Below are 16,468 nucleotides of genomic sequence, written 5' to 3'. Positions count from 1 at the left end.
AAAATTGTAGGAAAGGCATAGCTATGAACAATGTCTACTTCGGTGCCAAACATTTTTAGTCGACATTTTCTCAACATTTCTAGTTATTTTGCCAATTTTGGAAAGCATAGATCATGTTTTGCCGATTAAGATGTGTTATTTGTACTCATTTTGTCTTATACATTGAGTTAACACACAGTCACACACCACTAATCTGGTGTCAGACTCGTGTGTGGACTCAATGTATAAGACAGAATACTAAAAACAACTCTCTTTACCATTTAATTGCAATTGTATAAACTTGTCTATTTCTCAGAAACTGTACACACTATGGCCAAGCGTGGTGGCGAAAAGAAATGTGGATGGATAGAGAGAATAAAATCTGAAGGAGCTGTTCCATATCTTGAATCAGATAACAGTTCAAATTGTTGGTTTACACCTCCTGGATCTGCATTCAAGGTTAGAGGTTCTGATTACTTGAGAACAAAGGTTAAAATCCCTGGTGGTGATTATCTACTACAGCCTATTGGATTTGATTGGGTCAGAGGTTCTGTGAAAATAAATGAGATTTTGAGAAATCGAAACAACATAGTTAGGAAGATCATTGAAGAGGAGTTTCCAGATAGTGATAATAGGCCTTTTATTTGGGCATTCAACCTTCAACTTCCAACCAAGGATAACTATTGTGCTGTCATGTATTTTGCATCCAAAGAACCATTCCCTGAAGGTTCCTTGGTAGACAAGTTTCTGAAAGGCGACGATGCATGGAGAAACTCGAGGCTTAAGTTGATTGCTAACATTGTTAAAGGTCCTTGGATTGTAAAGAAGGCGGTTGGTGAGCAAGCAATATGCATAATTGGGAGAGCACTTGCTTGTAAGTACTGTGTGAGAGCAAATTTCATAGAGGTAGACATTGATATTGGATCTTCCATGGTTGCAACTGCAATAGTTCATTTGGCATTTGGCTATGTGAAAACTTTAACTGTTGATCTGGCTTTTCTTCTTGAGGGCCAAACTCAATCTGAGCTACCTGAGAAACTGCTTGGCGCGTTGAGGTTTTGTAGCCTTGATCCTGCTTCTGCTACACCAATTTTGCCTTCACCTTCCATGAGCAGCAGTTCACTAAACCGATCTTTGTCAATGAGGTTATGGAAGTCTATAGGGAATATTCTTCTTCCAGGTTCTCAAGAAGATGGTTTTGCTTCTCCTCCTGCATCTCAAAGCGCTGCCACAAAGGATATTCATGTGAAGAAATGGTGAGTATCTTCAATTCTGATCTCATTTTTCTATTTTCATTTTAGTGGTTTCTGTTTTTAGAATCTTGGGAAGGAAAAAAAAATGATGAAAACAATAAAATCATATTTTCTGTCTTCACCTCTTGTTTTCTTTTTCCTTCGTAAGATTTTAGAAACAGAAAACAATGATAATGAAAATAGAAAATGAAAGCGTAAACCAAACGCGCCTTTAAGTTTTAAATCTTTCAATGTAAACTCTCTCTTTGTGATTCCTTAATCAATGTTCTTACAGCACTAATTAGCCCTTCAAGTAATTCAATAAATTTTCTTCTTGGAACATAATGTAACTGTTTTCTAAACCTGATTTAGACCATTATTCTTAACTTTTTTGTTACAAACATAGCTTCTTTAAAAGAGATGAATAGAAAAGAGGAGAGAATTGGAAAGAAAGCAATGAATGAATGAATGCTTTTTTTCTGGTTAGTTTATAAATTTGCTAATTGTTTTGTAAATATCATGATTCAGCATTAGCATTTTGATTATGTTACTGTTACTCTCTTTTGTGTCCACAGATATACTGAAGGTTTTGAAGGGAAATGGAGAGTTTCCATTAAAGTTGGTTATTCTTTCCACAATTTCTTTTCCTATGGTCGAATCCAAAGCATCATCCATTGCAAGAGCTAGCTCTTAGTGTTATTGTTATTATTAATATTATTACTATTTATTTAATACTTTTTATATGGCTGCAGAAAAATACACTTCCCTCAATTATTTTTAGCTGGATATACAGATCTTTCTTAGTAATAAGCTTATGAAAATTTTTATAGTTGAGAGATTTGTTGTTATTGTCTTTGGGGCATACCTGTTTTTTGGGAATTCAGAATTGCCTCAACTTTTATGGTGCTACATTGTGTAAATTATCTTTAACATTGATTCTAGTAGTTATAACTTTTAAGTATAACTGGCGACTTAAATCAAAGGAAGAAAGAAGCAACCTCGAGATTTGACACAAAAACATAGATATATAGATATGATCTGACATTTTCTTGTGACATATCATAAGTTAAATCTACATTTCCAAAGCTTTGAAAAAAAAAAAAAACACAAACAAACAACCAACTATGATACCAATATTTCTAAACCAAAAAGCAAACATATTATATTTAAGAGTGAATACACAACCCGGCCCTTGACAATTACCTCGAAAAGACTATGAGACCCCCAACAAAAAAACACCTAACCCTGCCCCTAAACTTTACTTTTATGTGACTGATTAGCCCCTGTGCAAAAAAAAAAACAACAAAACACTGCCACTGAGGCTAATCAGTCTCATAAAAGTAAATCTCAGAGGTCGGATTGGGTATTTTGTTGTCTTTCAAGGTAATTGTCAAGGGTCGTTTAGGATTTTTCTCCTATATTAAATAGTATATGCTCTGTCCCTTTAAGAGTTCTTTGTTCAATTTCTGGAGAAAACTTAAGTTAGAAAAACAAACCTAGTGGCGCTCAAAAAGATTAGTATCTTTCGTTGGTAAATAGATGAAAAGAATATCTATGGAAAAAAAAAAAGAAAAGAAAAAAGGAACAACCTCCATGGCAGCTTGATCTTTTCTTGAGTATCTTGGAAAAGGAAAATTCTTATTGCCCACAATTATCTTAACATTTTGTTTATGAGTTGATGTTCAAGGCTAATATCAGTGGATAATAATGAAATTCATCAACAAGCATCTTTCCAAGGATGCAAAATTGCAATTACCAATTAATCAACTATATAAACCCAGGTACTAAATCTTCACTCAAATCCAGAGACATGAGTTTCTGTTTGGCTTTAAAAACAATTAGGATTAGGAAATGGTAAAAATACTACTATATCTAATAATAAGTGTGTCATTCATGAAAACAATAGCTGACTTTTAGCACACAAAAGTTAGACAAAATTAGCACTATCATTCCCTTAAAATCGATATATGGCATCTGAGAACATCGATCATCACATAACCAAAGATGCAAGCTATAAAAAAGAGAAGATATTGATGGAGCTTTGAACAACTTCTATATTGGAAGAATTAAAATCAAATTGTTATCATGTTGAGTATGCCAAAAGGCAACATCTAAAATCACAAAGATATATTTCTATGAACTTATTATTAGACAAATTCAACATTTCCATTAGGCAATGCACTGATCTGCAATGTTCTGCCATTGCCTGATCCCAAAAACCGTACCGACGGGAAGGATGGATCAGTCACGGATTCGATCTCAAGGAAGTTGAGGTCAACAGCACCAGATCTCTTCAAGCTCAAGATGAAGACAAGTATGATCCAACCCAACAAGGAGAGTGCCCAGTAATTGTTCATACCATGAATCAAACCCCATGCTATAGCATATCCAATCACAATTCCTGATAAATGACCAAGGAAACTTGCCTGAGGGACAATAATCGAAGTAAAAACAAGCGACTCAAACGGTGCGAAACTGATTGGAAGTGAAAGGAATCCAAAGAGATCCAACTTTGAGGAAGGCTGCTTAACAGCAAGAATTGTCATCCACCCAAATACAACACACGAATAACCAACAGCTGTAATTCGGCGAAAATACTCGAGTTTAAATCTCTGAATCAATATGTGGTACATTCCAAGAACCAGCAACCCTGATAAAACAACCAATACAAGTGTGTATTGCAAATAGTACCCAACACCAAGACCCAAGTGCCCTAATTCCTCTATCACCCCAAGACTCCAAAGTGCACTCATGTTAAAAACAAGATGAATGACACTTATATGGGAGAATGCAGAGGTGATGATCCTCCAATAATGCCCTTCAATGGCAGTCTCATAACTCAGACCAACATGTGAGTATCCAATATTCTTCTTCTGTATGTAGAACCAAATAGCACTGCATATTCCTATGATGCAACTAGTTGCTGGCTTCTCCAAGATCTCATAGAACAAAGGCTTCCCCATTTCCCAAAGCTCCTAACTTTTCCAACCACACTTTTGCAATTCCCCAAAGATCAAAACTTCAGCCGAAAGGGTAGCTTACTTTACAATCCAAACAAGATAAAAAGAGTCTCTTCAATCAGAAGCTCCCAAAAATCAAGGGTTTCTTGTTTTCTCTTCTGCAAACCCCATAAACTATTGAGACCACAACCAAATATACAATCCCTAAATCAAATGCTTAGCTACAAGGGTAGCTAATTTTACAATCAAACAAGACAACAAACTCTCCTGAACCTACGCTCCGAAAAAGGATAAAACGCAAAAATTTGCGAACCCCAAGTGTAGAAACAAGAAATTCATCACAAAGAGGGAATTGCAGGGGAGAAAGAGCGCATAAAGATTGTATCTTTGTGGTGGGAGAAGGACAAGGAGTAACACTGAACAAGTTCAATTCAATTAAATGAAATGCTATATGGGTTCTTCGATTGTAGAGACAAATTGAAAAAAGGGTTTTTGGTTGAAGAAAATGAAGGGATGAATCAAATTGGGAAGAAGATCCTCTCACCTGTTGAGTTACTAGACGATTCGAGTTCTTCGATTTGGGAATGATGATGATTGATGACCTACGCTTTTTTCATGATCTATAGTAAATTAGTAACTGCAAACAATAATTCACAACAATATATATCTTTTCGGCTATGCTAGATAGGCAATAGAAATTGTAAACAATACAAATAATGAGTTATAATTTTGGTTCATTTTTTAGATATTGGATAAAAATTAGTGTAATTTTTTAATATTGGAAGCTGTAAAATTTGGATTTAGATTTTCTACATTTTAGATTTTCATTTTAAAGGATAAAATTTAATTTTTTACAATTAAATATTTTTTTCTCATATTTTCTCTTGGTCCCATTTATGAAATAAATGATGATAGATAATACTTTACCTTCTAAAATAAATTTCAAAATTTAGAGGATCCAAATCCATAAAATTCACATAAGACAGATTGTCATTAATTTTTTAAAATTTATAAAGATATTACACAAATTACGTATTGTATTATTTTAATATTAAATTACAATACACAAATTACGTATTGCATTATTTTAATATTAAATTACAATACACAAATTGCATATTGTAAATATACAGACTGCGTATTGTCAATGCAATAGGTGTTCTGCATATTGTGCTCATAGAACAATACTTCCAGAACATAGTAAAACTCCATTTTTTATAACATTAACGTAAAACTCTATTCACTCTTCAATATTAAAATAAAAAATCCTATAATTCTGGCCAACAAAGTTAAAAACAAAAAAAATTCACTCTCAATTACTCTTACCAAAAATTCTATTTTTCACATTTCAATTTTTTACAACATTCTTTTTATTTTATTGACCACCGCAAGTCCGCAACACTATACTCCCAAATTCTCTCATCGGCGACACTCCATTTTTCATTGTCTACACTGGTCGACGTTAATCCGTCCCTCACAGCAAGCATCAGTGTCGTTGCTTCTTTTCTACCCAACCCTCTCATCGGCGAAAAAACTAAACATATAATTAAAAATGAAACTAACCATCCGCATACCTGTAAAATGAAACATCTAGTATAATTTAATTATATATACTTAAATCCAATTTGAAAAACTAAACATCCAATTTAAAATGAAAAAAATTATCCTCATACATAATAAAATAAACATCCAGTATATAATTGTACCAACACCAACCACGATATTGGCTTGGGACTTCTAACCGCAGCGATTGTGAACAGTAATCACGAGACAACAATAGAAAGGGACTACGAAAGGCACACAGGATAGTGAAAAAAACTGACGGAGGTGCAGCTATGGCCACGTCTAAGAGCAGTGCGGGTACAGCCGCTATAGTTGTGACAGCACGGGTCCGAGAGAGAGCTGTGTTCGGTTGCGTCTGCAAAGGATGGAGGGATAGCTACGTTCTGCTACTGAGTGCGCATGGGACAGCGAAAGATCCAAACAGGGGTCCGGCTATGGCCGCGTCCGAGAGTGGTGCGGGTACAGCGACTACACGAGTGCGGACGAGAGCGGCATTCGGTTGCGTATGCAAGGGGTGGAGTGACAGCGGCATTCTGCTGCATCTAAACGTTGTGAGGGGAATGGCGGCGTTCTGTTGTGGTGGTGGACCGGATATAAAAGATCTATGGTAAGCGATGAACATAGAGCTCTGAAATAATCGTATGAATGGACAATTGAATACATGCAAATCCTTATCTTTAAAACTTCAAATTTAATAATAATTAATTAATTAAGAATCTGAATTAATTTATCTTCTTTTTTAGGGTTCATTTGAACAGATTTATAAGTTACTTTTTTTATTTTTAACTTATGAAAAGGTATAGTATTAATGTTTGATACAATTTTCAATTAAATTGCAGCTTTCTAAAAAACTATTTTAATATTTATGGAGAAGTTAAAAAAAATAACTTCTCTCATAATAAAATTTTTTTTATCACTCTTCTCTTAAATAAATACTTTTAGAACTAAAAAAAAAACACAAAATAATTTATTCATAAGTTACTTTTAATATAAGCATTTATTGTTTAAATTAATTTTTCAAAAAAAACTTAATTAAATTGTTTATTCAAACTAAGTCTTAATCTATTATTTATATTGTGTACTATATACATTATTTTTCTATCCTTTCTCATATTTTTTTGTCTTTCAATATCAACAATTAAAAAAACGTTTTTTTTATGTTTTATTTTATTTCAATCCAAGTATAATTACATAGATAAACATATTTCATGTAAAAAAATAAATAAATAATAAGGCATCTTCTATGTTCTATACTTTCATGTCAATTTCGATACGTTATTAGTGCAATGTTTCATGACATCATTCATTTAAAAATAGTTTGAGAGCTTATGTTCTTTCTTTTTATTTTTTTGTTTTATTTTTATTCTGAGCGAAAATTGAACCAACAAACACACCTACATGCAAAAAACAAGACTTAACAATTTCTATCATTTTTATTGGATAGATAATATTTTATAAATTTAATTTCAATGATCAATCAGTGTAAGATAATTAATTGTGTATTATATATCAATAAAATTAATTATTTTTTAAATTTATTATTTAAAAACTTATCTAAATATATAAATTTTATAAAAGAATGGTATAAAATTATTTTCATAAATAACATTACAAAATTAAATTTATATTTTATAATCAAATTCTCTATACACTAAAAATTAGGGTAATTTACTGAAATAAATTATTTGGAGAAAAATTTTACCCAAATACAATTTTTGAAATGGCAAGACGCAAATGCAATTTTTTATATCTTTATAGAAATCGCTACTGGTAATAGCGGTTTATAGAATAACGTAAACCGTTACTGGCAGCCGCAGTTTATGTGGGTTAACGTTTTACACAGAAACTGCTATAGACAGCAACGATTTTTGTTGAGTGTGGCATGTGCATAAATTGCTACAGACTGTAGCAGTTTATGTGTTGGGTGGCGTGAACGTAAATCGCTGGAAGCAGTAGTGGTTTACGTTGAGTGTGTTTATAAAACCGTGGAAGACAGCTGTGGATTTCTTATTTGGTGTGGATTTTGAGTTTGGCTAGAGAGAGGAAATTCTTGAGAGAGGGAGGAGCACTTTGAGAGCGAATTCGGGGTTTCTCAGCGCTGACCTTCAGTTGGATATCATAGCAAACGGACAGAGCTTGTACCGACTAAACGACGTTGCTATATTGCTGGTGCCATTGTCGACGAGGTTAGTTTTGTTTTATTTTTCTTAGCCTTAACATTTGTTAAATAAAATATGGTATGTAGGGCACAGGAACTAGAATTTATAATTTAACCCTTATAGTTGAGTATTAGACTTTGCATATTAGGGTGTAGAATGTAGTAGGGGTGTATATACAAAAACCAAAATATTGATAACCGGTTAAAAAATTATAACCACAATTTAGTTAACTAACTCAACTAAACAAATTTAAAATTATATCCATGCTTTTCAAAATTGGCTAAGGAAAATGAAACTGGTTTGAAAATCAATTTTTGCGCGGTTAAATAAATCCAGAACCAAATTTTAAAAGATTTTATTTTAAAAGTCTAATTTTAAATATTTGATTTTTACCAAAGGTTTCTTTTAAGAAACCGGTTTTTTGGGCCAGATATCGATTTTTGTCGAAAACGTGTTTATTTTTTATAATAGATTAAAAACTGATTTTTAATTTTATAACCGGTTTTTTAATTATTTAATAAATTAAATATTTAACAATTTAATTTGTTAATTGAATAATAGTTTAATTGTCTAATTGTTTCATTGATTGGTTATGGTATATCTTATTTATTTAGTGTAATTAGATAAGATTTTTCTTTGTAGAAAGTAGAATTTAACTGCTTCGTATATATCTTTTCTGTTGGGTGCAGCCAAGTAGGTGTATCTATAGTGTGAGGCGACAACAAAATATGCCTATGCATGACAGGATCATCCCTTATTTAGAGAGGGCCGGTTTGTACCACTTGGCCAGGCTAAACAGCCGCTGGTTCTGGTAGGACGAGCCTTTGGTCAATGCATCCATTGAGAGGTGGCGCCCCGAGAGGCACACTTTTCTTATGCCTTTTGGAGAGTGCACGGTGACGCTGCAAGATGTGGCATTTCAGCTTGGGTTGCCTGTCGATGGGAAGGCCGTTAGTGGTCGCCTGGCAAAGTTTGAAAATTTCATGGAGGAAGTCCGACCAGCTTGGAAATGGTTTCAGGAGTTATTCGGTGAGCTGCCAACACCGAATAAGGTCAAGCAGATGACAGTCTACTTCACATGGTTCCATGAGAGATTCAGGGTGTTATCAGCAGATGCGACTGAGGATACTATTCGCATATACACACGTGCCTATATGATGATATTGTTATCCACTCAGTTATTTGGAGACAAGAGTACGAACCGGGTTTATATGCGATGGCTGCCCTTTGTGGCAAATCTTGATGACATAGAGAGTTATAGCTGAGGGTCCGCCGCTTTGACATAGTTGTATTAATGCATATGTCGGGTGACGAATAGAAATGTTACCAACTTGGCGGGTCCTCTCCACTTCTTATAGAGTTGGATTCTGGCGGTTTCTCTCGTTGACACCCTCTGGGTTTGAGGAATTTTCGTTTCCGTTGGCATCCAAGTATTCTTTATTCATTTGAAGCTTGAAAAATATGATATGTCGTGTAATTCCTTCATTATATAACTGATTACTATCATTCAGATGGCCGTATAGTTACCACCAAATGATGGCAAGGAGCAAAGGGTTATAAACTATCGCCTTGCGTTAGATCGATTAACCGTTCGAGATGTAAGTGTCATGTCTGTGGTTGGTTTCATTAGTTGGGGTTCATCATTCTGACTATATATATATATACATTCTGTTATAATGTTCGAGGATGTTAAATTTTTCAAATTGTATGGGACCCATACTCTGCCCTCGACGTACTTGCTGTGGTCCATCTTGAGATACTTACGGAAGAGCATTGTCGGTTATGGAGAGCAGCTACCATTTTGATATATTTTGCCGTCATTGAGTGGCAACAAGTTGATAGGGTGGTTCCACAGTTTGGCGAGGTGCAGCATTTTTCCGAGGGGGCTTTGAATATAGACTGGCTACATGCTAAGAACGAGAGGGACGGAGATAGGTGGTTCCCCCATTACTATCAGGTCTGGCATTTACACTGGTAGAACAGACTTGATTCCATCCTTGATATCGATAGAGTGCCTGATCCAGGCCCTTCCGCTGAGTTCTTAGATTGGTGCCACCGCGAGGCGCACAGAGTCATTTCCCCGGGAGCTGCATTCACGGATCCCAAGCACGTGGGGATACCGGCAGAGGCCTTTTAGAGAGGGTTGTCATAGGCGCCATGGAGATCACAGTTATCCGACATGTCAGACAACAAGCGCGTCGAGAGAAGCCGTCGTATTGGTACCCGAGACACAAGTCGGGAGTGGCGATGGTTAGATGATATGATGAGGGAGGATGATGCAGGTGAGGACGACAGAGGTATTGGTGAGCATCGTGTTCGTTGGGCCAGTGCTAGACGTAAAGGGGCTGGGGGTGATACTCAGATTGGTGGTGGAATTAGCGGGGACACGACGACTGGGGCTGGGGGCGGAATATTAATGGCTGGATGTAGCTCTCAGGCATTCCATGACAATGCACAGATGTATGCTGATCTCGATACGACTACGATGACCATGGACATAGATGATCAGATAGGTAGTTCACAGTTCTACGCAGAGTTCGCGGCCATCATACGGGAGGATGACGGCCAGTCACAGTTCCAGGTTGTTGCACCTAACTACCATCCGCAGATGCCAGATATCCAGTCCGATGCCCCATTTTACCATCCACATATGCTAGATATCCAGATCCAGGCACCAGAGTATCAGGCACCGGACTATCAGGGACAGTATGTGGTGGACTTGAACAAGCCTGCAGGTAGCCCATATGACACTTGGTTCACCATGGGAGGAACACCCCAGTCTGCATTTGGAGCGGACCGTCTGGCTGACGATGTTGCATAGGAGCCCCACCCACCTACTAGAGTGAGGCATCCTCTTCGATGTGGCACGGGTTCTCATATGCTCGGTGCATTGGGGACGATGTTCAGGATGATGGTCACAATTAGATCGTTGTCTTTGGGATTGTTTTAGTAGTTGCATTCCGCGTATCTTATTTATTTATTTCCAGCACTGTATGACTTCATGTTTATTTCGGGAGTTATGTTCCAAACTTATTAGGTATGATTGTATGACCCTATCTTTTTTTTAAATATCTATGGTTGGTTTTATAAATCTGTTGCATGCCTCTTCAACTGTTTTTAGTTTTGAGGAAATACAAATACACCAATACAAGATAACAAGGTTCTAATATGACCTAAAGCAAATAAATCGTTACAAGATAACAACATACTAATGCAAGCTCAAAACATTTAAGATAGCACAACTAATAACCAAGATGAATAACAACTGCTACATAACCTAATACAACGTGAATAAAACATCTAATCCTAGGACCTAACCGTCGAACCTCGCTAAGGGCAACTCCTACGAGTGTGGTCGGGCTTCCTGCATAGGCCATATCGCTTCAGTCTACTAGAGTCAGCTTCATCCATGTTGTTGCGGATGCGGGTGGATTGTGATCGCCCTTCTCTATCTTGTCGAATGTTAGGGTTAGGGATGACTGTAAGTCCGTCATATGGCAGCCAAAGCCCTTCTGGAATACAAAGTGCAAAGCCCATCTGGTACACCTTACCTCAGACATGCTGTAAACTTCATCAACATATGTAGCCCAATCTAGCCACGACTGAGCACAGCATGCGATTGCATGGCAACAAGGGTAGTGCAGGGCCTGAAAGTGGCCACAGTCGCAGGTGCAATCCCTAAGAGAAAATCGATAGGTACCCAATGAGAAGTTACCTGTAGGAGTAGTCTCTGCCACGGTAGACTCATATTGATGCCTGTCGAACAGTGTCACCATGAAGCACATTGAATCCCTCAAGTTCCGCTCAATGGCTTTCACAAGCGTCTGGAAAAACCGGTGCCCAGATCCAAGCTGTGCCTCTGCCGTCTGACCCCGAACAACAAACAACTATGCAAGTTGTAGATATGTCGACTTCACCAATGACGTCACTGGTAGATTCCTGGTGCCCTTCAAAACAGAGTTGACACACTTAGATATGCTGGTCGTCATGTGACCATATCGTCTGCCATCATCCTTGTGTTGTGTCCACCTCTCGTACTCCATCATGTTTGTCAAATCACACATAGCTAGATTTTCTGTCCTCATTATATCAAACCAATAATCAAACTCTGCCTCTGTCTTTGCATAAGCAACATTTACCAGCAACCACTATTAGGTGCCTCTAGTACAGTCTTGATGCCATTGTGCCTGTCAGATATTACAATAATACCCGGTTGTGGAGTCACATGTCTTCTCAGGTTAGATTGAAAGTACGCCTAAGACCCTGCATTTTCTCCTTCCACAAGTGCAAACGTAATGGGCAAGATGTTTGAGTTTCCGTCTTGAGCAATAGCCAACAACAAAATCCCTCCATACTTGCCATACAAGTGTGTACCGTCGATGCTGACGAGCGGCTTACAGTGTCGAAAAGCCTCAATACATGGAGGAAATGTCCAGAAAATATGATGAAAGTAAACTGTTGATTCATCAACCTGATCACCCACTCTAACCGGAGAGGTCTGCAGCAGAGCTATTGTACCCTCCATGGTGGATGTCACCCCAAGGATCCAACGGGTCAGCATACCATAAGACTCCTCCCAATCACCGTAGATCTGTGCTACTACCTTCTGCTTCGCCATCCATACTTTCCTATAGCTAGGCCTGAAATCATAGGTTGCCTCCGTTGCTTCCTGCAACACCTTAATAGTAATCGTGGCATCATATCTGACCAACGGAAAGATCCTCGCACATGACATGATAATCAAGCTGTCTGTGGTCGCTCAATATCGATGTGGCCAAACACATGTGCGGTCCGTTGTACCTCCTAACTTTCCATGTGCTCTTCCTTTGCGGCAGCGTGATACGAATCATCTATGTGCACCCTTTTCCAAACTCCTTGCATCTCCCGTGGTATTTGAGATGGTCTGACTCCACCACCCTGTACTCAACTCCATGCTGGATGCTATAATCCTTTACACTCAGCACAACTTCCTCCTTACTTTGGAAAGAATGGCCAATCTGAAATTCTGTCAAAGCAGTCGCGTCATGCATATCCTATCCCGCGAAGGTTGCCTCTACGTTTCGCTATTGGCCGATGGCTTCCAAGTTTAAGGTTGACAAGTGTGGAGGATACTGTTGTGTGCCGGAACACGAAGCTCTATGGGATGTATGTGTATTGCTCGGAATAGCATCATCATTGTCCCCAACAATGTCGACCGGCTCATCATCTGAAGCATCGTCCCGAATTGTATTCTCAACTCGATCCATCCGGCCTCAACTTCAAAATCAGGAACACCACAAGGCACACCATCAGTACCAACCGCAACACGTGGAGGATCGGGGATCGGACCTGAAGGTGCTACCACAGGCATCGACGTCGAGGCACCACCCATCGTCGTCGACTGAGGATTCGGCGCCAAAGCCCCAAAGCTGTCGAAGCCATCTTCCAACTTCGCAAACAACTCGGGTATTCTAACCTCCGAAAAATTCCGCTGATAGTGAAACAAGACGTGCATGTCTTCATTGGACCCTATTACAAATGTCTCATACTTCACACCGGCTGACACAACAGCAATGAAAATCTTGTAGAACAATTTTTTTACCCACTTTGTCCCACACACACCCAACTTTTGTAATATGCTCTGTTTTATCTCTGCCAATTTACTTGACGACCAGATAAAAATAGTAAGCGATTTTCTATCCGTAAATTTAACACCGTGCCTTTTGCTTTTTTGAATTTTTCCATAGCAATGCACTAGAGTTAGAAAACTCTCACACCATCCATTTGTGAGAAATGGAACTCCTCTTCTACCTCAATACCTTGGAGGGGTATATATAGCCAACCACCACACACACACACTCAACGTAAATCGCTACAGTCTCCCGCGGTTTATGTTCACCCCACCCAACACATAAACCGCTACTACTTGTAGCGATTTATGCACATGCCACACTCAACAGAAATCGCTATTGCCTATAGCTGTTTCTGTGTAAAATGCTAACCCACATAAACCGCTACTGCTAGTAGCGATTTTTATAGAGATATGAAAAATTGCATTTACGTCTTGCCATTTCAAAAGTTGTATTTGGATAAAATTCTTCTCCAAATAATTTATTTCAATAAATTGTCCTAAAATTTAATTATCAAATTAATTATCAATATAAAATATATATTAAAATACAAACATATATTAAAAATAAATTAAATAACATATGTATTTATATATAAATATATAAATTTTTTTCATATAGATTTTTACATATTTTATTAGTGAGTGTTATAAAAAAAATCTCAATTCTTATATTCATGTGTATATCCAATAACCAATATGTTTTGTTCTCCAAGTACTTTAGTTTGAGTCAAAACAAATAAATTTGTGGACAAATGATGTAAAGAAAGTAAGAAACTATATCACAATCAATTTTACATGAATTCCGAAGAAATATTACGACATGTCTTGATTCATAATGATATGTAAATTGAATTGACTAAATTGTATTTAGTCATTATAGTAATAAATCGAATCAAATGTATTTAAATTACTAGATTTATACATAAATTCTAATCTGCTAACTTTGATTTAATAATGCTTGAAATTCACTCATACGGACATCATATGCTTCGAATTAGATTCATAATTTGTGCTCATAGTATATCAATTTGAGTGAATTCGATTTACATGCAACGTATACTAATGAAAAATAAAATCTACTAGCTTTAATTTGATTTAATATATATACGTATATAAGCAGATCGAACTCACTTTATTTCGAATTACATTTTACCGAATTTTCCTCTCCCCCAAACCAAAAAAACCACAACATTTAAATTGTAGAAATAGAAAATGATTCGAATTATATTCATTAGTTAGACAACATTGCTTATATTGCTGGTTCTATTTAGGAAGAAGTTAGTGAATGAAAATTTTAATTTCTTTAAAAAATACATAATTGTTTGTGATGTTAAGTCGTTATTAAGATTTTTAAACTATAAATGGTAGTTAAGGTAGTGATTTTTGTCAGATCCCAAAAACCGTACCGACGATAAGGATGGATCAGTCACAGATTCGATCTCAAGGAAGCTGAAGTCAACAGCACCAGATGTCTTCAAGCTCAAGATGAAGACAAGTATGATCCAACCCAACAAGGAGAGTGCCCAGTAATTGTTCATACCATGAATCAAATCCCATGCTATAGCATATCCAATCACAATTCCTGATAAATGGCCAAGGAAACCTGCCCGAGGGTCAATAATCGAAGTAAAAACAAGCGACTCAAACGGTGCGAATCTGATTGGAAGCAAAAAGAATCGAAAGAGATCCAACTTGGAGGAAGGCTGCTTAACAGCAAGAATTGTCAGCCACCCGAATACAACACACGAATAACCAACAGCTGGAATTCGGCGAAAATACTCGAGTTTAAATCTCTGAATCAATATGTGGTACATTCCAAGAACCAGCAACCCTGATAAAACAACCAATACAAGTGTGTATTGCAAATAGTATTCAACACCAAGACCCAAGTGCCCTAATTCCTCTACCGCCCCCCCAAGAAACCAAAGATCAATCATGTTAAAAACAAGATGAATAACCCTTATATGGGAGAATGCAGAGGTGATGATCCTCCAATAATGCCCTTCAATGACACTCTCATAGCTCAGACCAACATGTGAGTATCCAATATTCTTCTTCTTTATGTAGAACCAAATAGCGCTGCATATTCCTATGATGCAACTAGTTGCTGGCTTCTCCAAGATCTCATAGAACAAAGGCTTCCCCATTTCCCAGAGCTCCTAACTTTTCCAACCACGTTTTGCAATTCCCCAAAGATCAAAACTTCAGCCGAAAGGGTAGCTTACTTTACAATCCAAACAAGATAAAAAGAGTCTCTTCAATCAGAAGCTCCCAAAAACTATTGACACCACAACCAAATATACAATCCCTAAATCAAATGCTTAGCTACAAGGATAAAACGCAAAAATTTGCGAACCCCAAGTGTAGAAACAAGAAATTCATCACAAAGAGGGAATTGCAGGGGAGAAAGAGAGCATAAAGATTGTATCTTTGTGTTGGAGAAGGACAAGGAGTAACACTGAACAAGTTCAATTCAATTCAATCCAATGAATTTTCTAAAATTTGAATTTTACTCTAAAGATTAAAGTGTGATTTTTTATCATTTATTTTATAGATAGAAACAAGAATAAATATAAAAAAAAAATTATTTAAATTTAAAGATCATATTTTATATTCTAAAATAAAATTTAAATTTTAAAGAATTAAAATAAATTGAAAAAAGGGATTTTGGTCGAAGAAAATAAGGGATGGATCAAATTGGGAAGTAGATTCTCTCACCTGTTGAGTTACTAGACGATTCGAGTTCTTCGATTTGGGAATGATGATGCTTGATGACCTACGCTTTTTTCTTGACTATAGTANTTTTTATTTTTAATTTTAAAAATTAAAAAATAAAGATAGTAGAATTTTTTTATATAATGAATTTTTTTAATTAGTTAGTTTTAAGTTAGCTACATTTTTTTTTGATTCTCTAACGAGATGTTTTTTTTTTCAATATCAACCATTTAAAAAAAAACAATTTTT

General features: G+C 36.5%; 3 protein-coding genes across 3 annotated transcripts; 1 reads left to right on the top strand and 2 right to left on the bottom strand.

Annotated features, from left to right (window-relative positions):
• Window positions 1–309: 309 nt before the first annotated feature.
• On the top strand, window positions 310–1,875 carry LOC107477061 (protein ENHANCED DISEASE RESISTANCE 2). The gene is made up of 2 exons (XM_021137339.2): window positions 310–1,235; window positions 1,787–1,875. Coding segments are annotated over exons 1-2 (927 nt in total). The 3' UTR covers window positions 1,788–1,875.
• A 1,372-nt stretch (window positions 1,876–3,247) lies between these two features.
• LOC107476761 (RHOMBOID-like protein 13) lies at window positions 3,248–4,813 on the bottom strand. The gene has a single exon (XM_052258124.1). It carries the CDS (start codon window positions 4,172–4,174, stop codon window positions 3,359–3,361), a length of 816 nt encoding a protein of 271 aa, XP_052114084.1. The 5' UTR covers window positions 4,175–4,813; the 3' UTR covers window positions 3,248–3,358.
• A 10,046-nt stretch (window positions 4,814–14,859) lies between these two features.
• On the bottom strand, window positions 14,860–15,834 carry LOC107476762 (RHOMBOID-like protein 13). Its single transcript, XM_016096641.3, has one exon. The coding sequence runs from the start codon at window positions 15,649–15,651 to the stop codon at window positions 14,860–14,862; it is 792 nt and encodes a 263-aa protein (XP_015952127.1). The 5' UTR covers window positions 15,652–15,834.
• Window positions 15,835–16,468: the final 634 nt, after the last annotated feature.

The sequence above is a fragment of the Arachis duranensis genome, chromosome 3 (genome assembly GCF_000817695.3).
Source record: "Arachis duranensis cultivar V14167 chromosome 3, aradu.V14167.gnm2.J7QH, whole genome shotgun sequence".
NCBI classification, from domain to species: domain Eukaryota; kingdom Viridiplantae; phylum Streptophyta; class Magnoliopsida; order Fabales; family Fabaceae; genus Arachis; species Arachis duranensis.
Note: the sequence above shows the minus strand (reverse complement) of the source record. Positions and strands in the feature narration are given on the sequence as shown.